Source organism: Polistes fuscatus, unplaced genomic scaffold (assembly GCF_010416935.1).
Source record: "Polistes fuscatus isolate 324 unplaced genomic scaffold, CU_Pfus_HIC Scaffold20, whole genome shotgun sequence".
Lineage (NCBI taxonomy): Eukaryota > Metazoa > Arthropoda > Insecta > Hymenoptera > Vespidae > Polistes > Polistes fuscatus.
The window spans coordinates 1,602,758-1,628,347 of NW_025113097.1; the positions used below are offsets into that span (position 1 = coordinate 1,602,758).

The following is a 25,590-nucleotide window of genomic DNA, read 5'->3' on the forward strand; positions in this document are numbered from 1 at the left end:
TATGTGTTTGAAATTGTATTTGAGGAAAAGATTCGCTTTTTATTTCCACATGTACACTTATCTCGCTCGATCTCTTTCCTTCTTTTTATAGTTGTTGTGGGTGTTGTGAAAGTTGTTAAACAATTATGTGAAGATTATTAAAAATGAATTGTTTTTATTTGCAGGAAGGACAACAGGGAAATAGAAGAGAAGTAAACCAACTTCGAAAGAGAAGAACCTCAAATAGGTGGGGATCGCAATCAGTTAACACTAAGTCGAATTCCATTCCAACGCTAATTCTAAGTCTAATTCTATTCGAATTCCAATTCGACATCGAATGAAGAAAAGATAAAACAAGTACACGAGGTATGACATCGGCTATTAGCATGGCCCAACCAAAACCTACTGACTATATTAGAACTAATGAATTAAAAGAAGCTTGAAAACCGTACAACGTATTTGAATCAGAAGAAGAACTGAATCATAGAATGGAGATATGTGAGGTAAGATTTTATTTCATTTATTAATTGAGATAAAATGATTTTATCTGTTAATATAAATACGATAAAAGATTTATGATTTGAAATCAAATCTTTTAAATCATAACTAATATTATATATTAATATGTTACATTTCATTACAGCAAATTAAATACTTTGGTGAAGCAATGGATTAGAGATATAAGCTATGCTAAAATATGCCATAATGTTGCGGATAACGTTGGGGGAAAAATATATACCTTTGGTTCGTATAGATTAGGCGTTCATCACAAAGGTGCTGATATCGATGCCTTATGTGTTGCCCCGAAACACATATATAGATCCGATTATTTTTCTTCGTTTTTTGACTTATTGAGAATGCAAGAAGAGGTCACTGATCTTAGAGTACGTATAAATGAATAATCTAATTATTATATATACTGCATTCATGTCAATATTATATTTTCATCTAAGTACAGAATAGTAAATACAGACTGTACGAAAGACTATTAGAAAGTCTGCGATTTGCTTGTTTTTAAATAACTTTTATGATTCATGTTTACACTATTGTTTTTTTACTTTATAACATGAACCTGTTAAACTTCATGTTTATCAAGATGTTTTTTTAAATATGCTTATATAATAACTATGTTTTTTGTTTTTTTTTATAGGCAGTAGAAGAAGCATTTGTACCAGTTATCAAGATGAAATTTGATGGTATTGAAATTGATATGCTGTTCGCAAAATTATTGTGCAAGGAAGTCCCAGATAATATGGTACGTCATTTATTTATTTTACAATATAAATTTTAATTTTAATTTTAATTTTAATTTTTATACTTGGAAATTATTAATTTACATTTACAGGATCTCAAAGATGATTCTCTATTGAAAAATCTAGATCAGAAGTGTGTAAGAAGTTTAAATGGTTGCAGGTAACAGATGAAATTTTGCGTTTGGTACCTAACATAGAAAACTTCAGATTGGCGCTTAGAGCTATTAAATTATGGGCTAAACGTGAGTATAAGCAATATTTATCTGTTTAAGATTCATGTACAACTTTTCTTATAGAAACATTTATATAAACTAAACGTTTTCTCTTATATTTATATTTTTCAGGAAACGGCATTTATAGTAACGTTTTAGGATATCTCGGGGGTGTGTCATGGGCAATGCTCGTAGCCCGAACATGTCAACTCTACCCTAATGCTGTAGCTGCAACATTGATTGAAAAATTTTTCCTTGTATTTTCTCAATGGAAATGGCCACAGCCCGTTCTTCTAAAACAACCTGAGAACTGTAACTTAGGCTTTCCAGTGTGGGATCCAAGAGTAAATATTTACATTATTTAATATAAATTGTTCGATAGAAAAAATTGTAGATTTTTCTAATATTAATTCATTAATGATATTTCAATTTTACAGGTTATTATGGCCGATAGATACCATTTGATGCCAATAATTACTCCAGCATACCCACAACAAAACTCAACATTTAATGTTTCTGCATCGACTCGAAAAATCATGCAGCAAGCTTTTGACGCTGGTTTAAGAACAACCGAAGAAATAATTACCGGAAAAGCTACATGGGACAAATTATTTGAACCGTCTCAATTTTTTACGACATATAAACATTACATCGTATTGTTGGCCAGAAGTTTAACACCAGAAGATCAACTAGAATGGTGTGGACTGGTCGAATCCAAAATACGTCATCTCATAGGTAATGTATAATATATAATAATAGATTTTTTCATTGATATTTCTAACTATTTTGATTCATTAATTAATATAGAATTTGACATATATTTATTATTAAATAAAATTCTAATTGTTGTAAACAGGTATACTGGAAAGGAATCCTCATATCCAATTGGCTCATATTAATCCAGAAATTTTCTCACCATTGAAACCAGAGCCAGACAGACAATGTTCTATGTGGTTCATCGGACTACTCTTCGAATTAAGTGAAAACTTAAACATTGATTTAACGCATGACATAAAGACATTTGTCGACACGAGTAAGTAAAATCTCAAATTTCCTAATAACCAATTACTATAATACAATGATCGTTATGAATCTTGAATTAATCTTTACTATGATTTTTCAGTTGAAAGGCAAGCCGAAGCAATAAAAATGTTGAAAGATGGGATGTGGATAGAAGTTATACATGCGAGAAGAAGAGATTTAAGTAAATATCTTCCGGCTGCATTATTAAAAAAAGAGAAGAAGGTTTGTATCTGATTTATATTCTCTACTATATGCTTATTTATCTGTCGATTTAATTCAATGTTCATTAAAAAAAATATGTTATATGTATTTGTTTAGGCATCTGTTGGCAATGCTTACCAGAATGGAAATATTGCTGGAAATGGGAATATTGCTGGAAATGGAAAGAATGGCGGTGTATCTTCCAGAAATCAAGAAGGCGTTAGTAGGAAAAGATTATCCGATCAGAGTCTCGAAAGTAACGCAAAGAAACGAAAAGTTGTCGAGAATGAACAGCAAGTACCACAGGTAAATTTTACTTTTGATAGGCGATATAGATAGGTGGTATTATCAGAATATTATGTCTGTATACCGTACGTTCGAATAAAATGTTCAGGCGGAAGACGAGTCGTTAGTGGTTCAGTCATGCGGAGATGATAGCAACTCTGGCTTTAGCTTGGAAGAATACAAGCAGACTGTAACAACTACTAAGGACGTAAGACATTGTACATATAATGAACAATAGACATCATTAAACAAGATTAGGTAACTACACGTAAATCTAGAGAATAGTATGTCAGATTATTTCAGAGGTATTTAGGAAAGGTTATATTGATGTGCGATAAAAATTATCTGCGGACAAAGGTAAGAAGCGGATAACTGAAATTAATAAGTCCTTACCAGCTCTTCCGCTTCTTTTGTATGCTTTATTAAATACGTCGCTTTCTAATTACATTTTTAAACTTATATCCCTAATCAAATCTATAAATGTATTTTTTCGTTCAAATGTTACAGGAAGGGCCTACCGATGCGTCTACAGAAGCACAAGATGGATATGAATGTACTTGACCAATAAAAAGTTACTACCTCACACCGATCCACAGATGTTCTTCTGGGCCATCTAGACTGTAAGCACTTTTCACGCAAAACCATCCACCGTTCACTGTAATTGTCCCACGTTATGTAAAAGCAAAACAATGTCATATATCGAAGAAAGAAAAAAGAAAGAAATAAAAAAAAAAATAATAAAGACAGAAAGACAGGCAGAAAAAGCAGCTACCCGTTGGAATCAATCGATGAGCGATTGTATGAGAAAGACGCGCTATAATCTTAGGATCTATAGAATTATTGTCATGAGTCAATGGGAGCAATTAGGAACGACAAATATCTGTACGAATTATGCCAGTGTCAGTGTTTTCACTTGATCGCTAAATATAACGATTTTGATTTAATAATGACTAAGTGAAGATTTTATCGCTGCCCTTCAGACTAATATTTTTATTTTTTTATTCTATTTTGTATATATCTCTTAAGGTAATTTCTTGGCCGCATAAAAAAGACAATTCAAAGTCTAAGGAAATGCATTAAAGTAGAAGGTAAAATAGCAATATTATGCAAAGAGAAGTATATTCTTGTACATGATACATTTCTTTAGCTCATAGATTTAATATAAGTAATCGTCTTTTTTCTGCTATCTCTTAAAACGTGCCAAGCTTATAATTTAGCTTTAAAATAAAACAAAAACAAAAAAAAAGAAATAAAATAAAATTCGAATAACAAAAAAAGACAAAAAAGTGAAAATAAAAAACATCTTTCTTGTAAATAGTCGAATTTAAATATATAAACGTCCTTTACAAAAAAAAATATATAATTTATATTTCTAAAGTTGACATATAAATAATGTCTTAGCTTTCTTTTCTGTTGCAACAAAGCTATAACATTATTTTTATTGCTTTTCAACTTTAGAAATATATGATTAGATACACGATGTTTTTTTCTTAATTTAGTATAATTTGTATAAATAATGCAGTAAGTTTATAGATTTCGAATATACTGTTTTATTTATAAGCGCGAAGGAAACTTCTTTTTTTTTTTTTCTTGTTTTCTTGTATTTTTTAAGTGAGCAAGGGGCGCAGAGTTTTTTCTTTAGAACTATTTCTTTAAAACTTTTTCTTATCTATGTAATATGGTCTCTTCACGGTGAAATCGTCATGCTATTATCAGAATCACTGGCATTGGCATAATACATCTGTGTTTCATTTACAGATGCTACGATAAATATGTAAAAGTTAACTTTGTACGGTTCTGTAAACGAAACATCTTTGAGTAGACCATTGACTATTTTGTTAAATATTCTGTTACGCAAACAAAATTTCGTATAAAAAAAATCGCTTTTTAGTTTCTATTCATCTGTCCTAATTAGTTTTCTTTTTTACATGTTAAACGATCTTCAGTCCTTAATTATCTGTGTATAGTTGTAATCTTTAATTCCGATTTTTTCTGATCAAACACACCTCACTGATCACTTTTCGATCATTTTTTTGCAATCTGTGTTATATAGGCATCTCATCTTTAATATTTTCTAACAAGCGATTTTATTTGCGACCATTATTTTCATGATGCATATGAATGTATAAAACTAATTGTAAAACAAAACAAAACCATAGAATAATTCTTATGGCGTCATGACTACAATTCGAGAAGAGAGAGAAAAATCACATTTTCAATAATTTTCTTTTTTTCCATAATCAATTTGTTTCTGTCTCTTCTCGCATTTGTTCTACATATTATATGTCCACTGTAAATAATATTTTCACTCTCTTTTTTCTTTTTCCTTTTTTCCTTCCTTTCTATTTTATATTTCTTTTGCAAATTTAGAATGTATTTGTTTTTTTTGTTTTTTTTTCTTGGTTTTTTTTATTTTTTTTTTATAAATACTCTCGCTCAATGACTACTTTGTAATGTAAAGGAAAGAAAAAAAGGAAAAAAAAAAGAGAGAACAAAAAAGTACTGCATATATTACGATGAACTTTGTTTTCTAATTTCTACAAAATTATACTATTTTTTAAAATTGTATTCTCCTTATTGTCATTTATATCTACCCCCGACAATTGTTTCTCTGAACCATTTAAAACGTAATGTATATATAAATCTCATCTTCATGAAATAAGAAATGTCACAATCAAGTTAATAGTTTATTTGTATAATTATTACTGTTCTTATTATTATTACCATTATTACATTTCGTATTTCATTTCTTTTTTTCTCTTTTCATTTTCTAATACATTGAACGTAATTGTATTTACTATTTCTTTCCATTTATTGTATTATTTCTTTCTTTTTTCTTTTTTATTCATTTTGCTTTTCGTCGTGATATTATTATTATTATGTTGTAAAATAAATAAAACGTAAAAATAGAAATGTTTGTAGCACATCTTCGTATCACTCATCCCCTCTTCCCTACTACAGGCCCTTTTTAATCCATCTAAATTCCATTATGAAAATGTCGTCGTATATTTGCTAAGATTATGACGATAAGGCTTTCGAATTAATAAGATTAGTGAAACTTACTGTTACACCATTCACCACCATATCACCACCATTCACCATTCGCAACTTCCAATTACTATCACCCATGTTCTTCTTCTCATTCTTCTTCTTCTCGACTAGTTTCCTCCTCCTTCTTCAATCTCTTCTATAAAAAAATTAAAAAAAAAATAAGAAAAGCGAAAAAAAAATAGTGCTGAAGGCGAACCTTAGTTTCTCTTCTTTTGTTCAGTTACGAGAAAAAAAAAAAAAAAAGATATTACAAAACGAAAAAACTAAACGGATTTTTTGCGAGACATATTATCACATGTGTAGCAGCCGATATATAGAAACACATATACACACACGAACATACATATACAGCACGATTTCGTGTCTCGCCTAGATTGCATCGGACATTGTCCTTGTATTTATAAATCTAATTACACGTTACATACACATCATACGTATTCATGCATATGCATATGATATTACAGTACATATACATAACACACACACGCATAAAACGATTAAACTCGATATGTGTACTATATATATAAAGATATATATAGTAATATACACAAATAAAGATACATAATACATATACACATTAATAAATAATAATGCATATACGTAAAATGCATCGCGAACAATACACACACAGACACATATACACACTTAAAGTTCGCGTTGATTAAAAATATGATTTCACGTGAGAATAAATGTGTGTAAGATAGAAAACAAGAGATAGAATAAAGTATAAATGATGAAATTTTTATGAATAGGTGAATCTAGGTTTTGTGCGTATTCTACACATATGCATAAACCAACCAACTCTCCGCCGACGAAATTGTGAATGAATAAAATGATGCGAGAGAGAGAGAGAGAGAGAGAGAGAAACATAGAAATAATCTATTTAACATCGTGGCGTTCGAAACATTTATAAATCGTTTGTAATCTCGTACGGTGCGCTAGATAAATCATTTGAACGATTTTTTTTCTACGAAAGATTTATACGATATTGTAATATTTAGAATACGAAAGACAGCGAAATGAAAACTGAGAGAAAGCGAGAATGTTAATCAGTGTGAAAGAGAGAGAGAGAGAGAGAGAGAGAAAAAGTGAAAATGAAACAAACAAAAAAATAAAACAGACAAAAAAAAATAAATAAATAAGCAAATATGTAACGTTAATATTAGCGTCGTCGAAAAAGTTCAAACGAATAGATGTTTTAAATGTAACGACGATGCCTAAGGCTCGATCGATTTTTTGAGCACATCGTACGTACGAAAAAAAAAGCTATTAAATATTATTAATATTATTATTATTATTATTATTATTATTATATTATATTATATTATATTATATTATAATATATTATTTTAATATAATTTTCTATTAATAATAATATTATTATTATTATATTATATTATATTATATTACATTATTATGTGATTATAATTATTATAATTATTATTATATTATGATTTATATATCTAATCGAATTTCACATTAAGTAGAAATAACGTCGGCAAGAATAAACCAACGTGCTTCGAACTTTTGCAATAGTAACGAAACGAATTATTTATCGAGAAGCTCAAAACAATTCGTCTTTTTTAGCTCGCTAAACTGTACACTGTATGTATACACTTCTGAAATAAACAAAAATAAATTTTCTCTTAGTTCCTTCAGCCAAAAAAAAAAAGGTAGTCGATATTTGTTCTCCTACCTCTCGTCGTACCCTCATCTCCCCCTCTCGTCATTTTATTTGTTCTATTTTCTACGAATTTGTTCGCAAAGGTGGATATAAGAAAAACAACAATAAAAAAAACAAAAAGATCTAAAAATTAAAATTCATTCTTACTTGGATTACGCGATAGTCCTCAGAACGGAGAGATACGCCACGGAAGCTTTCATGATCTATAATAATAAAAATGAAAATTTGATTGTCTTCTTTATGAAAATTCGTAAATCGTGCTTACGATTGCAAAAGTTTTTAAAGAAAAGACGTAAAATTGTCCAGCTGTGATATACGACGGTCTTCTCGATCGGGCAATGCAAAACATCATCGAACGTATTTCTTTCGTAGGTAATTCGTACCAATTCGTAAAGTAACAAGCCAAATCGATGGCACTACTCTAAAAAGAATGAAATAAACGTTTATCTTCGAAACAATGATTATTAAATATATCTCGATTAACAAAGACTCACTTCCTCGATCAAACATTCTCCTAAAAAGCAATAACAAAACGCGAGAAGTACAACCGCACAGGAATATAAAACGAAGTGTACTGTGTTCATATCCTTGCCATTCTCCGACGTCTAATTAAAAGAAAGATTATTGAATTTTTATATTTCGCGTCATTTTATTAATTATTGAACAAAATATCGTTTAAATCATTACTGGATAGTCACGTTATTCGAATTATTTTTTAGACAAATAGTTGCACAATTTTTTTTCTTCATACGTTTTTTCATTTTTCTAATTTATTTTTGATCGTTCAATAAATCAGAAAACAATATCATTTTATTTAATATCCTATGAAAATAAGAGGACTGTATAATTCATACGAAGAAATATAATATTGTGTTATAAATTGTCAATAAAATAATATAATAATTAATACTCTTCATATCCTTGCCATTATCCGACGTCTAATTAAGAGAAAGATAAATGAATTTTTATATTTCACGTCATTTTATTAATTATTAAACAAAATATCGTTTAAATTATTACTGGATAGTCTATTCGAATTATTTTTTAGACAAATGGTTGCACAATTTTTTTTCTTCATACGTTTTTCTAATTTATTTTTGATCGTTCAAAAAACAGAAAACAATATCATTTGATTTAATATTCTATGAAAATAAGAGGACTGTATAATCCATATGAAGAAATATAATATTGTGTTATAAATTGTCAATAAAATAATATAATAATTAATACTCTTCATATCCTCGCCATTCTCCGAGGTCTAATTAAAAGAAAGATAATTGAATTTTTATATTTCACGTCATTTTATTAATTATTGAACAAAATATCGTTTAAATCGTTACTGGATAGTCTATTCGAATTATTTTTTAGACAAATGGTTGCACAATCTTTTTTCTTCATACGTTTTTCTAATTTATTTTTGATCGTTCAATAAATCAGAAAACAATATCATTTTATTTAATATCCTATGAAAATAAGAGGACTGTATAATTCATACGAAGAAATATAATATTGTGTTATAAATTGTCAATAAAATAATATAATAATTAATACTCTCTAATCATCTCGAATCATAATAACAATTTTGATTTCTTTTATATCCTCGTCTATTTATCTACAGATTATTGTTAATTACCGTGAGCAATTGATAGGCCACAACGCAGAGAGAACATATCAAACCTAACGTTTGCACGAACATGAGGAAACTGAAAGCTTTCTTCAAAATCGTAGCCAATCTGTTATGAAATTACATTCAATCATCGTATTACCCTTATATATTTATCAATATTGGAAACAATGAATCTAATTAAATAATACAAAATACCGTAAGACAATAATTTAAAAGAAAAACAACATTTTCTATTTTTTATTAATCATCGACGTCAAAACCGACGAGGAACAAAAAAAAATTGACACGTTTCAATTTTATCTTATCATTCCTCCGGGGAGGTGTTTTTTTTCCTTCCCCTTCCTTCCTTCCTTCCTTCCTCCCTTCTTACCATAATACAATTATTTAAAAAAAATTATTTAAAACCGACGAGGAACAAAAATAAATTGACACGTTTCAATTTTATCTTATCATTCCTCCGCGGGATGTGTTTTTTTTTCCTTCCCCTTCCTTCCTTCCTTCCTTCCTCCCTCCCACCCTGCCACAGTTTTTCTTTTTTTTCTACTTTTCGAACGAAATCGAATCTCACCTTAAGAGTTCGTCGTGTCGATCGATCAAAAGTTTCATTTCGCAATGATACTTTCCCATTTCTAGATTAACGTTTTTCAAACGATTCCCGAGAATCGATAATTGTCCGCATAGATAAAACGTCAAAGTTACGAGAAGACTATCCGCGCCAGTTGCATCTACGGTTAACAGAGTACTGGTTGGTATCAACCAGATACAGAACAACGCGTACATAAGAACATCTGTCACCTCGTAAATATGATTTATTCGTATTGGTAATTCGTAAGGAAGAGTGCAATTATCGAAACCTGTGGAAAAACAATCAAAAAAAAAAAATAAGGGAGATTTCTTTGACTTCTTATTACTTCGAATGTGTTTCAAGTATTGAAAACGTTTAATAAACCAATCAAAGTTTAATTAAATGAATGAATTATCGAATAATATAATCATACAAAACAATAAATAGAATGCTACCTCTCATACAATGAGTAAAGTGAACATGTAATAAGAAAACAAATAAAAAAGTAAAAGAAAATAGAGGAATCTTACCGGAGAGAATACATTCGAAAATTGGTTTGCCATAAAATAAGGTAGGAACGAAGAAAAGAGACATTGCTGAGGACGTTGTAAACATTGTTGCTGCCACATTATACCAGACTATTTTTTCCCTTTCGTTATCCGTTCGATATAATCCTTGGGATATGTCTCTCCTAACAATTTTCAAGATCGGCAAAACGAGATGCATCTTCCACCGAAACATTAATGCTTTTAATATGATCAATATAGTTGGCAAAGAAAGGGTCACGTTTCGAAGAGTTTTGTCGAGGTCGTTCAAACTTTGAAAAAGTCCGACAAGTTCTAAACAGGTGAATAATACAACGTAAAGAACGTAAAAGAAAAATCTATAATCGTTGCGATTTTCTGGCCAAAGTCCTGGCAACGTTAAAATCCGTTTACTCCAGGTCAATACTTTTTCGTCGTAAAATATACCCGCGTATCGTTCTTCCATCACTTTCATGTTTCCTTCTTTTCTTTTTTTCTTTTCTATTTTTAAATCTAGTACGAGTTAATTAATAAAATCGACAAATGATTCGAGAGGTAGTTCGCTTCTAGGAAGGTTGCTAAAAGACTGACACTTTTTTGGGTATTTTTCTTAAAAAGAAACCTTCGTCGAAAAAGAAGGAATAGAACAAAAATTATACTTTTGATAGTTTTAGATATGTTATTACATACGATGATCCCCATAGTTTTTTATTAATGAATCGTTTACGTATTCTCGCGTTACTTTCCTACGTTTTATCGAAGTTTTATGCGAATAATAGCTGAATTAGGATTAATAATTTATTCGTTGGCACGTAGGTTAGAGATTTACACGTGCAACGAAATGCAACTTTTTCGAGAAGAACAAAAATACATGCTATAATATTATCGTAGAAGAAAAATTATATTTTCTTTATGTAGTTCTCTCGTGACAAATGCATTTCCTTCTGAACAACATATTCTACGAATAAAAAATGTATTAAATTTATCTTATTTGAAAATGTACGAGTAAATTGAAAAGAAAAAAAGAAAAAGAAAAGATTCGACTATTCTATTAAATCTATTAGATAATCATATACAAAGATAAAAAAAAAATCAGAAAAAATATTAAATGAAAGAGTATATACGCGTAACGTTATCTCAAAACCGCGATATGTTCTAGAAAGTATAGTGATTAAACGTGAACAGTTCAAGCTTCGATTAAGCTATCCCTTCGGTTATAAAGTTCGCAAAAAAAGAACAAAAAAATAGAGAAAATATAGAAAGATTTTGAAAGAGAAAGAAAACTGTAAATTCGAAAGTATAAATAAGCGTGGCAACCTATGCGATCAAATAAAATTGTATTTATGTATATACGAAGGGAGGAAAGGATCATACTTTTGATCGATCGACAAAATTTGACAATGAAATTATACGAATCATGTTAATCTATGAAGAAAACTGGAGGTCTTTTAAAAGAACTAGGAGCGCTTGTGCGTGAGAGTAGGAACATGCAACGAGAAAATAAATGCAACCAGTGTTATACGGTCTTGTGTCGAGTGTTAATCGAACACGTGGAAGAAAATTTCATTGACAGGAGTGTCGAACAATCTAATCGTTTTTGTTTAATTTGTACGACAAAAATAAAAAAAAGAAGCCTAAAATAATTAGCCAAATAATTTTCAAAAAAATCAAGTTTTACAGTTAACGAGTTGTGCATTGAACTGAGAATTAAAACTTTTTTCCTTGGTTTGGCTTTGTAAACTGTCAACATACAATTATTTGAGCGATAGAGTTTGGTTGAAAAAAGTGCCATGTCGTCATTTTTCAGTTTTGCCAGTCTTGGTATCTCTTTTCTATTTGCTCTAATTGTTCCAACAATCGTAGTTTTTTTTGCTAAAAGTTTTGTTGCTAAAGGTAGGCTTGTAAAAAATTTGTCCGTGGCTATATTTCTTCCACATCCTACATACGGTTTTGCTAATTTCATAGTGACAAACTCTCCAAGAGGAACTGAGGGTTCTCTACTTTATCTTTTCCCAAATATGGAAAGCCGTTTATTATATATTTGCTACGAACATCGGATGCTAACCAGAATTTTATACCAAATTTGTCCGGTTTATTGGGCATGTATTGAGTAAATCTACACCTTGCTTTCGTTGGAAACAATTGTTCGTCAATAGTAATATATGGTCCTGGTTTATAACAATTCTGACTGTTGTCAATAAACTTGTACCAAACTTCGGAAATCATAGCAAATTTATCGGTTTGTAACCGTTGGTTTCGTTGATTTCTGTCGTCAAATCGAATAAATCTCATAATCTCCGTAAAGTCATGTCTACTCATAGTATTTGAGAAAAAAGGCGGGCCCCACTTTTTATTCCATAGAAGTGCTATATCTATATTCTTAGCCTCATATGCGCCGCGTGCATACAGAATTGCAAAAAATGCATATATCTTTGCAGTAGATAGTTCCCATTTATATCCCAACACTCTAAATGCCTCTGCCTCTGTGCACTTTCTTATAAGTTTGATTATATTCTTATCAATTATCACAGAAAATGCCGTCCTTACTTCGCCTTTCATAATATTACGTTTACTGTACCCAGTCGGGCCTGATGTTTCCCTAAAAATATTATGACCAGGTGCTCTTCCAGGATTAGACCCTATTTTTACTTCGTGCCAAACAGTTCCGTCCATGGCAATTTCGCTTACTTCTTCCTCATTCTCACTATCGGAACTAACTAAGAATCTCCTTCTCTTTCGTCGTCTACGTACGTTCGAAATATTCTCTTCGTTCTCATCGGTGTTCGAATCTGTTTCAAGTGGATCATAATTTTCCGTATTGTTATTTTCCATATCCAGAATTTCCTGATCATCTTCAGAACATTCTGCATCGATATCATTTATTCTCTCTAATAATACATTCGCACTCCTCAAACGTCTTGCCATTTTGGGGACAAATATTCTACAAAAATAAAAACTAAAATATGAAAATGTAAATCAAAATAGATAAAAAAAGAATAAAAGATAAAATGTGAAACTTACTGCGAAGTATTGTTAGTCTTGTTCACTATTTTAAAATGGCACTTATAACACGTAATACGATATAAAATATTACAAAATAATAATAAAAGACTGCCAAGTATGCTCTTTGTGACTTTCACGTTCGATGCACTCTGTTCGTGTCGCAAGACTATACTGATTTGAATTCGTGAGAAGACGTCTATATACTTCCTTCAGTTACAAGTTTATTTATTTTACGTCATAGTAGATAAGATGGCGTAGAACATTCGAGGATCTTGACCGTATCGGATATCAATCAAGCAAATAAACACCGCTAGCCCGATAGTCGAGTGAGAACTGTAAACACTTGGAAATGCCGTAAACCATTTTCTGGAAGGCACTTATCGGATAAAATGTGTCATAACTACATTACCTTTCGTTTGTAACGACTTTATAGTTTTGGCATTGAGTCTTAGAGAGAAACTCTTACATAAATGTATAAATCGTACTACCGGTCAAATGACCGGTCGTGGTAGGTAAGACAGACTACAAATTTTTCTCGGAAAATAAACAATAGAATAATTAGTGAATATTGAAAAATATATCATATATATATATGAGGAAAAGTGGTAAAGTTTAAAGGCGATTCACATACGTTGAATGTAAGAAATTCCAAATGAAAATTTAAAAACGGTCATTTGACCGGTCCTGGTAGGAATAGTGTTAAAAATAATCTTTTGCAATTGACACTTCGAGTTATTATATCGACTAACATAAGAAAATCTCATGAGAAATTGAAATACATCGTTGATCGACATTGATCGTTCGATTATTAACTTACTCGATAAACTAATCATATTATTACTCGATCATATTATCCAAACCCTGATAGCAGATAATTGTCCAATCGGTACGTTTCCCTGTTTGAACAGTACAATTTGTAAATTACAAAGTAGTTGGTGTAACGGAATAGATGATTGTCCTTACGGTGACGACGAAACAGCTGAGTTATGTGGTAAGTTGAAAAATAACGAAAACAAATTAAAATTCGAATTACTCGAGAAATAATAAAAGAAAAGAAAAAGAAAAAAAAATAATAATAAAAATAAGAAAAAAGAAATAATAAAAACTCCAGAAAAAATAAAAAAAACTTTTAGTTTTTTGTAATCTTTTCAAATAAATAATTCATTTATACATTTTAGTCGATTTAAACGGAGATTGGAGTTGGTTCTTTAAGCAGGATAAACTTACAGAGATGCAAAATGACGATTGTGGTAATCACACAATTCTAATATGATATACTAATTATTAAGATGTTTAGAGAAATTATTGGTTTTATTTTTTTTGTATTTTTACAGTGATCGAAGATACTCCCGAAGGATGCATCTACAATCAATGTCGTGCGACTTGCAAAGAATACGAAAAAATTCCACAAAATTTGTCACCAGAAATCGACAGACTGTACGATATTTTTTAATATTTTTTTAATATATTATTATTACTTTGTAAGAATAAAGAACATGTCGTTTTTTCTTTTCAGAATTTTAACCAACAATTCCATTCAAAGAACTCCAGCCGATTCACTCGCGAAATATACGCAATTATGTTTGCTGTAAGCTACTTTTTATTACATTTTAATTGATTTTTAATTATGTTTGTCTATACTATTCTTCTATTTTTTAGGTATCTCGATTATGATGACATAAACGAGATAGAGGAAGAAGCCTTTGTAAATCAAAAAAAGTTAATTTAGCTGTAAGTAAATTTACAAAAAAAAAAAAAAAAAAGAAATTGTACGTTATTAATAATAAATATTACATCATAAATATTATCTCCATACTAGTATCCTATCGAACAATAAATTAAGCGTTATCAAAGTCGGAGATTTAGCTGGTCTAATTAATTTGGAGACTCTCAGGGCCAAGGATAATCGATTAGTGGCTGTTGATTTGTCCGATTTCGAAAATAGTACGAGTTTAGATTTGATGTGAGTAAGATAACGTGATACGATATTTATAAAAAAGAATCCCATAAAAACGAGATCGAAATTGTATTTCTTTCAGAGATTTTCGTAAGAATTTCTTCAACAGCACCAACTTCAAACTTCCACGATTGCCTGTTTTAAGAGAAATGTAAGTCCTCGAAGACTGTTTGTTAAATTTTTAATAATCGAGCACGATAACATATACCTCGTTATACGTAGATTAAAGTTACATTGCAGAATGTTGAGTGAGAATTATTTCGAGACCATAACAGCGGATATGTTCGACGGTGTACCTGCTTTACAATCCTTGTAAGTATTAAATTGAAATGTATTTTTACTTAGAAAAAAATAAGAAAAAATATTTAACAAAAGTATTATGTTTTTCAGGAACATGGAACGTAATCGTATAAAGATCATCGATGAGAATGCATTTAAGAATTTAAAACAACTCGTCGAGGTGTAAGTATGCGATCCGAATTAAAAGAAAAACAATTATTATGACACCTGTGATAATAATAAATATGAGAATAAATAAATCAATTATTTTTTTCAGTAAACTGGCGCATAATTATATCATTTCTCTGCATTTGAACGTGTTTAAAACCGCGATTAATCTCACGAAACTGTAAGTAAACCGAGTTTAATCTCCTACGTGTCGTAAACATATTTACTTGTACTTATCCACGTGTATAAATCATTGCGTGCTTAATGGAAACGTCACGTATCTTAATCAAATCAAATCTTCCTCTTAAATCGATTCTCTTAACCTTAATCCTTTTCATAATGGATTATCAAAGCCCTCGTAATTACAGATTAATCGGTTATAACCCGATAGAAGATTTCTCGACTGATGTATTAGATCCTTTGGCTAATCTACGATCTCTGTAAGTTTTCATTTGATTTTTATATAAATCTTCCCCTTTTCAGTTAAATTCTTCATTCATTATCTAAATGAAATAATTAATATCAAACTTCGTTTTAAATATCTTCTTTTTCTTCTATAATTCATTTTATTTTTGATTTCAGCGGTGTCGAAGGAATCAAAATGGATAATCTGGACAAAGATTCGTTCAATGTGTTCACCAGCTTGGATTTTATGTACGTTAATTAACATTGATATAAACGTCATTTTGTTTGTTACCTGTTTCTTTTTTTTTGCAGATATTTCGAAAAATTTCATTACTGTATGACGTACGCTTCGAAAGTGCAAAAGTGTGCACCAGCCACCGATGGTAAGTCATAATTGATGATCAAAATTATTTCAATAATATATCTTAATTTATTTGTGTATTATGATAATAGGTCTTTCTTCTTTGACGCATTTGCTAAGCACGTCTATGTTGAAGGGTGCAGTATGGGGAATTTCCTGTGTAACTTTTATAGGCAATGCTTTCGTACTTTGGGAACGATTCACTGCAAAGGATGAGAATCGTGTTCTGAGTATCCTGATTAAAAATCTTGCCGGTTGGTTACGAACAGTATTTTTCTACAATTTATTGACACATCTTTTTCTTTTTATAGTAAATCTTATTGTCGTTAAAAATCATTGGCTAATCTCCACGACGAATCAATCCAAAATTTGATTTAATTTAAATATAATATATAAATATTAATAAAAATAAAACACGTCAAATAGCTACTGATTAGCAGTACGATTTCGAACGATGGAAATAAATCACGAAAAAAAAAAAGAAAAAAGAAATAAAGAAAGAAAAAAAATGATAATAAAAGGTAGGTAACGCTAGATGTGTCTCGACATAGAATGCTATTCTATGCTTCGCGATATTATTAGCCGATACGATTTACAACGGCGGTGCAACGATGATCCACCGACGATATGAACCCAACTATAAATCATAGAACCGTTGGTTATAGCAATAGCATTGTGCGTAATCCCTTTTACAGTGTCCGACATGCTGATGGGCGTATACTTGTTCATAATCGCTCTGGTAGACTTGCAGTTCCGTGATAACTACAATAAGGAAGCTAACTCATGGAAGTCCTCTTGGGCCTGCACCTTTCTTGGAGTTTTAGCAATGATTTCGTCAGAAGTAAGACCTCCATTTAAATTCATATTTTAATTGCTTTTCAAATATATTTCATTATTATTTTTTTGAAATAATTTTTATCGGATAGAGGTGTACATTAAAAAATAATATAATATAAAAATAATATAAATATAAAAAATAAAACGTGGTCACCTCTGCTTCAATTAATTATATCTAATTGGTTAAACGTTAAAACGATTTCAAAGGTATCCGTGCTGATCCTATCATTTATGTCTTGTGAACGATTCGTACTGATTGCCGCACCGTTGAAAGGTCATCACGCTATGAAACCACAGACAGCTACGGCATCGATAATGATCATATGGATCATCGGTTTTATCCTCGCTGTTATTCCAGGTATACACGTTATGATTCAATGTTCCTATATGGATTACACGTTGAGCTAAAATGACCCTGTCGTTTTTGGTTTTAACTTTTTCACACTTATCACGATCGTGTATATATAATATGACTGGTCGTTTAACTAAATTGTTTTCACATTTTTTTATCCAACGAAATTTCCTCGAAGTTTCAAACGTTTTTGTATTAATATTTTATATTACATCAAGTTATATTTATTATTATTATCGATTATATACGTAATTTGAAACTAACTAGTATATCACGTTATTAAAGATTTTTTCTTTGAAATCAAATAATTTAATGACTATGTTTAATACAGTTATTCATTGGAGGAACAGTACAAGATTTTATGGGGCGAATGGAATGTGCTTTCCTTTTCACATAGTGGATCCTTACTCGATCGGATGGCAATATTCCGCATTCATATTTTTAGGAGTTAACTTGTTAGGGTAAGAGAGTCGACTATCCCGTTAGAAAATAATTCGGTACTTAATCAATGGAACTCGAGTTAATGTGATTTAATCGTTTAACCAACGATCCTTTCATTGAAACCCGATTAACATCCGCAGACTGATAACGATCGGCTACGTTTACGTTGGCATGTTCGCAAGCATTTGGAGAACTCGTCATGCAACCCCACTATCAGCTGGCGATATGGAATTTGCTCTAAGATTCTTCTTGATCGTCTTAACGGATGCAACTTGTTGGGCACCGATTATCATTTTGAATATCTTGGCTATGATGAAATATCCTGTACCAGGTATATAAACCTATCTTATATTCGATCATGGTGATATATGATGTAAAATAGTAATGATAGTGCTCTGATAAGATTCTTTCGTACCTTAGTGTAGATATTAGTACGAGATATTTGCTTTTAAGATGATGATGATGATGATAATAGCAATAATAATTTCCTTTTAATATCATAAATGTAGAAATATTCTCGTTGAAAGGTAACAACGATGAACGAAATCAAACACAATGTAATTAATGTAATTAAGCACTATGATTACTATCCATTTACTATACCGACATATTCACTGATCATTTCTAGATCTTCCAACTTCACACACACTTCCTTTTTAGCGGAACTTCACGCCTGGGTCGTCGTCTTCGTACTTCCTGTTAACAGTGCAGTCAATCCACTCTTATATACTTTCACCACACCGAAATTTCGAGAGAGATTAATTTGCTTTAAGTTTTTAAGCAAAATACGAAATTACGTATCGAGAAAACATTCGTCCCAAGGTTTGTATTCGATTCAAATTAATGAGATCAAAGTATCCGAACTGTGATGATGCATCTTTCTAAATTTTAAATATCATAAATATAGTTAATTAAAACTACAAAATCATTTTCTATTATACTTATTTTCTTACAGAGTCTCAAATGTCTATTACATTAAGTAGCAGGAATCTAATGTTTTCGATATCATCGAATAAGAAAAATGATCCTGAGAAGATACCACCGTTGGTGATAGTAGAAGATGATTGGAACGATGATATTATGCGACGTATCGTGAAATAATATCGTTCTATTTAACATTTTTTCTCGCAGATCATCCATTAACACAGCCTACCATGATCCCATCTAACGAGATTTCGGCAGAGAGATTATAATCAAATTTGAGATTGTGCCATGTCTTAGAAAATATCGTTAAACTAAACTTCGTACAATTAAACTATTATATATATATATATATATAAATATTATATGTATACGTATGTATAAGTAAGTACGATCGTAGAAACATTCAATGGAAAACTCGAACTCGTTTCAACCTGACAACGAAGATATCCGCCTACGTTGAGATCATGCTTTATTTCGTTCATAAAATATTCTAAACGAAAATCGCAAATGCATTTGCGAAATTTATGGCACCGTCTCAGATCTATCGGCGAATCGTGTTCGACCTGGCAACTCCGTTAGAAGCAAGATATACTTACAAATATTGCAGCCACTTGTTGTACCCCCTACCCCCTATCTCTCTCTCTCTTTCTTTCTATCTCTTTTAACAACTACATAATTCATCATTTTTATCGTTATTGAGAGAACGGAAGATATGTCTTTTGGAGTATTTCCTCGAGTTACCTATCTGTAACTTCAGTGTGTTGCTAGATTTAATATATATTTACACTAACATATCTTTACCTTTCATTATATTTCCGTACAAACATTACAAATTGATATAACAACATATTATTATAATATTGTATTAATAATATATTAATTATTAGTAATATATTATTACAAATTGACATATCAACAATTATTACTATTTGCAACGAACTTTTAAACAAATCTAACTAAATAGAGCTTATCTCGCAGGAACTTCTCTCGATTAATTATCTCGACCGAATCGGTAAAGACGCATCGATGAAAAATTAAATCGCTTATCGATTTCGTGCCAACGAGCCGGTTAATCTCATTAGTCCTTCAAGTATGGAACCTTGGTTCGCTAAGTTGAAGGTGTAACCCGGTGAAACGATCGAACCCGACGTGACTGCGATCGTAAATCATTGAGGCAATAGAAAAAAAATAAAAGAAAAAAGATAGTGTGTGTGAGAGAGAGAGAGATTAACCAAAAAAAAAATATTAAAAAATGAATAGTTCGTCCTAGGAATCATCGTTCAAGTGACCGATGACACGTTGATAATTTATGGTGGATAGTATACACACATATTAGGTATACAAATAAGTTTCCGCCGTTTTTTATTAAAAATTAAGTATTTATTCTAGAAGAATGGTAATTTTAAGGTTATTTAAAATACTGTCCATCACTTGCAATGACTTTTTCCCATCTCTCAGGCAACATTCGGATCCCACGTCGGAAGAACTCCTTGTCTTTTGAGGCTATCCACGAATCAACCCAATTTTTGGTATCTTCATATGATTTGAACCGTTGCTCCGACAGAGCATGTGCCATGGACCGAAATAGGTGATAATCGGACGGTGCAATGTCTGGTGAATACGGCGGGTGGGGTAACACTTCCCAATCAAGTGTTTCCAAATACTTTTTCACGGGAGCCGCTACATGTGGACGAGCATTGTCATGCAGGAGAATAATTTTTTCGTGTCTAGAATAGTATTGAGGGCGTTTTTCCTTCAGAGCTCGGCTCAATCTCATTAATTGTGTTCGATAGAGGGCTCCGGTGATTGTTTCGCTCGGATTAAGCAACTCATAATACACTACACCCAGCTGATCCCACCAAATACACAGCCTGAGTTTTTTTCCGTGAATATTCGGTTTTGCTGTTGATGTTGACGCATGGCTTGGTAATTCCCATGATTTTCTTCTTTTTGGATTATCATAATGTATCCATTTCTAGTCACCAGTGGTGATACGATGTAAAAAACCCTTTTTTTATGTCTAGCAAGCAGTATTTTACTTAAGCATAATCGGCGTTCAATATCTCTCGGCTTTAATTCGTACGGAACCCAATTTCCTGGTTTATTAATCATTCCTAATGATTTTAAACGATGTGAGACTGCTTGCTGAGTGACTTCTAATGTTACAGCAATTTCTTTTTGTGTTTGAGATGAATCTTCCTCCAATATTTCCTCCAATTCTGCATTCTCGTAAATTTTTGGCCTTCCACTGCGATCTTTGTCTTCTACGTCGAAATCACCGTTTTTAAACTTTTGAAACCACTCACGACACGTTCTCTCACTCAAAGCAGTCTCACCATATGCTTCTACGAGCAATCGATGCGCCTCAGCAGCAGATTTCTTTATATTAAAGAAGTGAACTAATATTTCCCGCAAATGACGCTTATTTGGCTCAAATTTGGACATTTTCAACTAAAAAAATTATATTTTACAAATATGAAATCAATAATATTAATAGGTTATGTTGTTCTTAAACGTCCAAACTAATTTTTAAGCAGGATATCATCTGCGAAAGTTAACGGAAACTACGCGCCGCGCTATCTACATTAAAACGGCGGAAACTTATTTGTACACCTAATATATATAAGAGGATCCCGTTAAAAAACCTTGATACTCGAGATACTCTTTTCAAAGTGATTTTCGAGTTAAATATAGTCTATGTAGACTATATCGGATTGATTATATGTATAATATGTGTCATGTATGTTAGAACTATAATATTTTCTATTATCGTAATAAGTCTTGATATCTTTTCTTTGTGCGTAAATCATCAAGATGATAGAAAAGAAAAAGAAAAATAAAATGGTTCGTCGTAGGAATCATCATCGTTCGAGTAACCGATGACACGTGTGTAATTTATGTTAGATAGGATATAAGTGGATCCCGTTAAAAAATGTCTTCATACTCGAGATACTATGTAGATGTAATATACAGTAAATTGATTATACATATATATATATATATATATACACACACACACACACATATATATATATATATATATATATATATATATATATATATATATATGTTACACTAATATTTCCTATTATCGTAATAAGCCTTGGTATATTTTTGTGCAATATATATATACATACACATATACATATACATATACACACACACACACACACACACATATATATATGTAACACTTTAATATTTCCTATTATCGTAATAAGCCTTGGTATATCTTTGTGCAACCTTCTGAAGGTCTTCATCTTAAAGTTTCTCATCGAAATTACTATGTAGAGTCGGAAAGAGAGTGAAAGGCCGCTCCAGATTCGTTTGCCGATTCGAGACGAGAGTGTTGCACTAAGAAAGAGTATGTTCCAACAAGGAGGAGAATGATGATGTCGAGAGCGCATGCCACCGATTCGTTCATCTTACGACTCCGATCGTGCGAACGAAATAACTTCTTCTTTAGTGCTACGAATAATGTTAAGAGAAAATATTCATATCAAATAACGAATTCTATCTTCATACGTATGTTATTTATTATTAAATACAAAATATTTCGTTAATTGTAAGAGAAAAATGAACTTTCTTTATTACTGACTCAATTGCGTTCTTTATTCATATTCTTTTTTTTTAAATGTGAATTTGAGAATTGTAGAAGTAATATGAAATTGACGATTTTTGAGAATACTTTCATCTCACTCGCACGATTTACGTTGCAATGTGAATGATCTTATGTAAAAAAGAAATATATATTTATATTTATATCCGCGTTAATTCGAATAAGTTGATACTACTTTTAATCCTGAAGAAAGGTTGATATTTACAGTGTCTCCTGAGATGAAGAAGAAGAAGAAAAAGAAGAAGAAGAAGATGAATAATAAAAAGAATAAGACATGGTCTACGGTCGTCTCGAAACGTATATTAGCCGATAAATATTCGGTGAAAGAGAAATAGAAATATAAGAGTAAAATAAAGGGAGAAAGAGAAAAAGAGATAGACGCCTACGACGAAAATGTAGTGTTAGCGAAGCGTGACTCTCTGGCAAATGCGACGGCTCTCAGCTTAGAGAATTGATCGCGAACTTAAAGCAAAGCAAATCGGCCACCCGACGTATTAAATACTCTTTAACGGCCAGCCAAACGTTTCCTGGAGAAGATTTTAGAACGTTTGGATGGCCCGTACAACAAACTAAAGAAGAGTCTGTCGCCAAAACACGCGAAAAGCATTGGCCGTTGGTCATTAAATCACGTTTTACCGCGTGCTACTACTTATGCAAACGTATAAAGACATACACAATTACACAATTTCCGCATTGTAACTCTTCTCGTGGTATCTCTCTTTAAAGCACGTTTAAATTTGTTCAACTAGCAGGGTTAATTAAACACGCATTTTTCTTGCCTCACCACGGAAGACTATGCAAATCGACTACTATCGTGAATGGACCGATGATAAGATCGATACCCAGTTACCTTTCTAACGTTAACGCGTTGAGAAAAATTCTATAGCTAAACGAAAAATCAAAAATATCTATTCCAAATCTTTCTGATCGATCTCTTCCGTATGTACGTTTTCTAAGGAAACAATTAATATCTGGGACATTAAGTAAATTTGTCTATGAATTATAACGTTAATGTATCTAATATATCTACTTATTATAATCGATCCCTTCCTCTTCTTTCTTTCTCAATCTCTCTTTTTAGTAGACCGTTATTGTTAATTTAAGTATATCAAAAGAACGAGCGAACCTTTAAATCAAACGATATCAAGATCACGATCGAGTTCGTTATATTGTGTGGGTGCATTGAAGAAGATAGCGAACAATGATAGAAAGAGACACTTGGTCGGCATATACTCATAGATATCCAAAGTAGAGATATATATATATATTTAAAATGTTATACGTCGTCGTGTACGAGCTCCCGAGAGATTTGTCTTACATTCGGTCAAAGGAAATACGCAAAACGAAGGCGGAGGCTGCAAAACGTTTTAGCGTGCGCGTTTGAAACGTCCACGGACGGTTAGCCGACGCGGAACGGTATTCGAATGCATTTGGATAATTTAGCCGGAGAACGAATGGAGCCCTAACAATAGGTTTTCAAGTCCGCTTATCGTGTTAGATCGGACAAGCTGAACCTCTCTCGCGTGGCACGCCATGCTACGGTTTTATAAGCTTTGCTATACACCCTGGAGAAAGTACTCGATTATATCGAGCAAAGATCAACTATGACCTCAAACAGCAGCCTCGCGTCGTGAAATCGATAGGTAAATCGAAAAAAAAATAAAGTTCTTCTTTTAAGTTCGACCCGAACCGTGCTTAGATTTTTATTCGTTTCTAATTCGATCTTTTTCTCGGTTCTAATGTAAATTATATATTTTTTGTTTTTAAAAAATGAATATTTGTTCTAATAGAAATAAATGAATTTATTGAACAATCAGTTTTATTTTAGATGAATTATTTGAAGACCGATATAGTTATTCGTTCGAGATAAATTAATATATGTATATATAGAAGATATATATTACGAAGAACGATCTATTCGAGTTATTCTCGAACTCGGACGTATAGTATCGTGCGTTTTATTTGAAAGGGGCAAGGCCGATCTGTTCGAAGAGACCAGCTTGCCGCACGATTTCATTATCGATCGTGACATTTTGCTTCCTCCTCTCGATCTACTTCTCCTCGTAGCCATATAATAGATAGCTAGCGATGTTACTGGGTAAGAGTCGATACCAGAAGAATAAAAGTCGAGGACATAAAGCACCGAGCTACATATCTCGATTCTCGAGTAGACACGAGAAGGGGATCGTTCGTAAATCGCGGCAATAACGATTCGCCGATTAGACGTCCGACAAAAAAAAAACTACTTTATCGATCCACCCTCTCTCTCTCTCTCAATCGTTTATAAAACATTAACGATCTCACGATGGATTCTTCGAGCGAAAGTCTCCTCGTCGTGATCTCAAAGCCAATCGACGAACACACCGCCGCCGCCTTGGAATTCTGGAAGCGTGCCGACTCCCTTCCACTACTTAAATCACACAATTGTTCCGCTCCAATGCTTTCCAGGTTCTTTGAAATTGCTGCCTGGTGGTTATCGATCGTGCTGTGTCATAATATTCCGCTGCGGTAACTGCTTCGGGCTTTTTAATATCAAGGAAAGAGACAACACCCTTACCTTTATCGATTAGATATTTTGATATTTCATATGTCTCTACTATACGTATACGCGAATACAAAATTACTTATACATCATCGCGTCTACTGAATTATGTCTCAATTAAAAAAGATCAAATTACTATTCTACCACCGTTTTATTATATTTATCTAATAGACCGAGTTGAGTTTCTTTACGAGAATTAGAGAAATCGTTCGAGAGTTGATATCGATTATTATTTTGTATCGAGTTAAGAAGAAAAAAGATTTCCTTCCTAACGAGTTTTAGAAAAAAGAGAGACAGA

General features: G+C 31.7%; 5 protein-coding genes and 1 long non-coding RNA gene across 6 annotated transcripts; 4 read left to right on the forward strand and 2 right to left on the reverse strand.

The window, feature by feature from the left end:
- Positions 1 to 347: 347 nt before the first annotated feature.
- LOC122517470 (poly(A) polymerase type 3-like) lies at positions 348 to 3,676 on the forward strand. Its single transcript, XM_043635869.1, is given in 12 exon segments — positions 348 to 475; positions 617 to 863; positions 1,130 to 1,234; positions 1,325 to 1,391; positions 1,394 to 1,474; positions 1,577 to 1,788; positions 1,882 to 2,179; positions 2,301 to 2,477; positions 2,568 to 2,689; positions 2,786 to 2,974; positions 3,063 to 3,161; positions 3,461 to 3,676. Coding segments are annotated over 12 exon segments (1,779 nt in total). The 3' UTR covers positions 3,515 to 3,676.
- Positions 3,677 to 4,640: 964 nt separating this feature from the next.
- On the reverse strand, positions 4,641 to 10,879 carry LOC122517552 (odorant receptor 82a-like). The gene is made up of 7 exons (XM_043636005.1): positions 10,411 to 10,879; positions 9,884 to 10,169; positions 9,322 to 9,421; positions 8,183 to 8,293; positions 7,954 to 8,109; positions 7,845 to 7,891; positions 4,641 to 4,800 (listed from the first exon to the last, which is right to left on the reverse strand). Exons 1-7 carry the CDS (start codon positions 10,877 to 10,879, stop codon positions 4,641 to 4,643), a joined length of 1,329 nt encoding a protein of 442 aa, XP_043491940.1.
- Positions 10,880 to 12,363: 1,484 nt separating this feature from the next.
- LOC122517553 lies at positions 12,364 to 13,974 on the reverse strand. The gene is made up of 3 exons (XM_043636006.1): positions 13,817 to 13,974; positions 13,426 to 13,740; positions 12,364 to 13,345 (listed from the first exon to the last, which is right to left on the reverse strand). The coding sequence occupies exon 3, from the start codon at positions 13,327 to 13,329 to the stop codon at positions 12,364 to 12,366; it is 966 nt and encodes a 321-aa protein (XP_043491941.1). The 5' UTR covers positions 13,330 to 13,345; positions 13,426 to 13,740; positions 13,817 to 13,974.
- A 339-nt stretch (positions 13,975 to 14,313) lies between these two features.
- Positions 14,314 to 14,833, forward strand: LOC122517405. Its single transcript, XR_006303839.1, has 3 exons — positions 14,314 to 14,398; positions 14,586 to 14,657; positions 14,742 to 14,833. It is a non-coding gene; the product is annotated as an uncharacterized LOC122517405 (long non-coding RNA).
- Positions 14,834 to 14,903: 70 nt separating this feature from the next.
- Positions 14,904 to 15,996, forward strand: LOC122517554 (leucine-rich repeat-containing protein 4C-like). The gene is made up of 7 exons (XM_043636007.1): positions 14,904 to 14,995; positions 15,067 to 15,112; positions 15,201 to 15,370; positions 15,447 to 15,515; positions 15,587 to 15,676; positions 15,755 to 15,826; positions 15,921 to 15,996. The coding sequence occupies exons 1-7, from the start codon at positions 14,904 to 14,906 to the stop codon at positions 15,994 to 15,996; spliced, it is 615 nt and encodes a 204-aa protein (XP_043491942.1).
- Positions 15,997 to 16,150: 154 nt separating this feature from the next.
- LOC122517555 (relaxin receptor 1-like) lies at positions 16,151 to 19,468 on the forward strand. Its single transcript, XM_043636008.1, has 10 exons — positions 16,151 to 16,251; positions 16,394 to 16,465; positions 16,529 to 16,599; positions 16,670 to 16,831; positions 17,273 to 17,418; positions 17,622 to 17,772; positions 18,098 to 18,227; positions 18,348 to 18,538; positions 18,868 to 19,029; positions 19,163 to 19,468. The coding sequence occupies exons 1-10, from the start codon at positions 16,151 to 16,153 to the stop codon at positions 19,306 to 19,308; spliced, it is 1,332 nt and encodes a 443-aa protein (XP_043491943.1). The 3' UTR covers positions 19,309 to 19,468.
- The last annotated feature ends 6,122 nt before the right edge of the window (positions 19,469 to 25,590 follow it).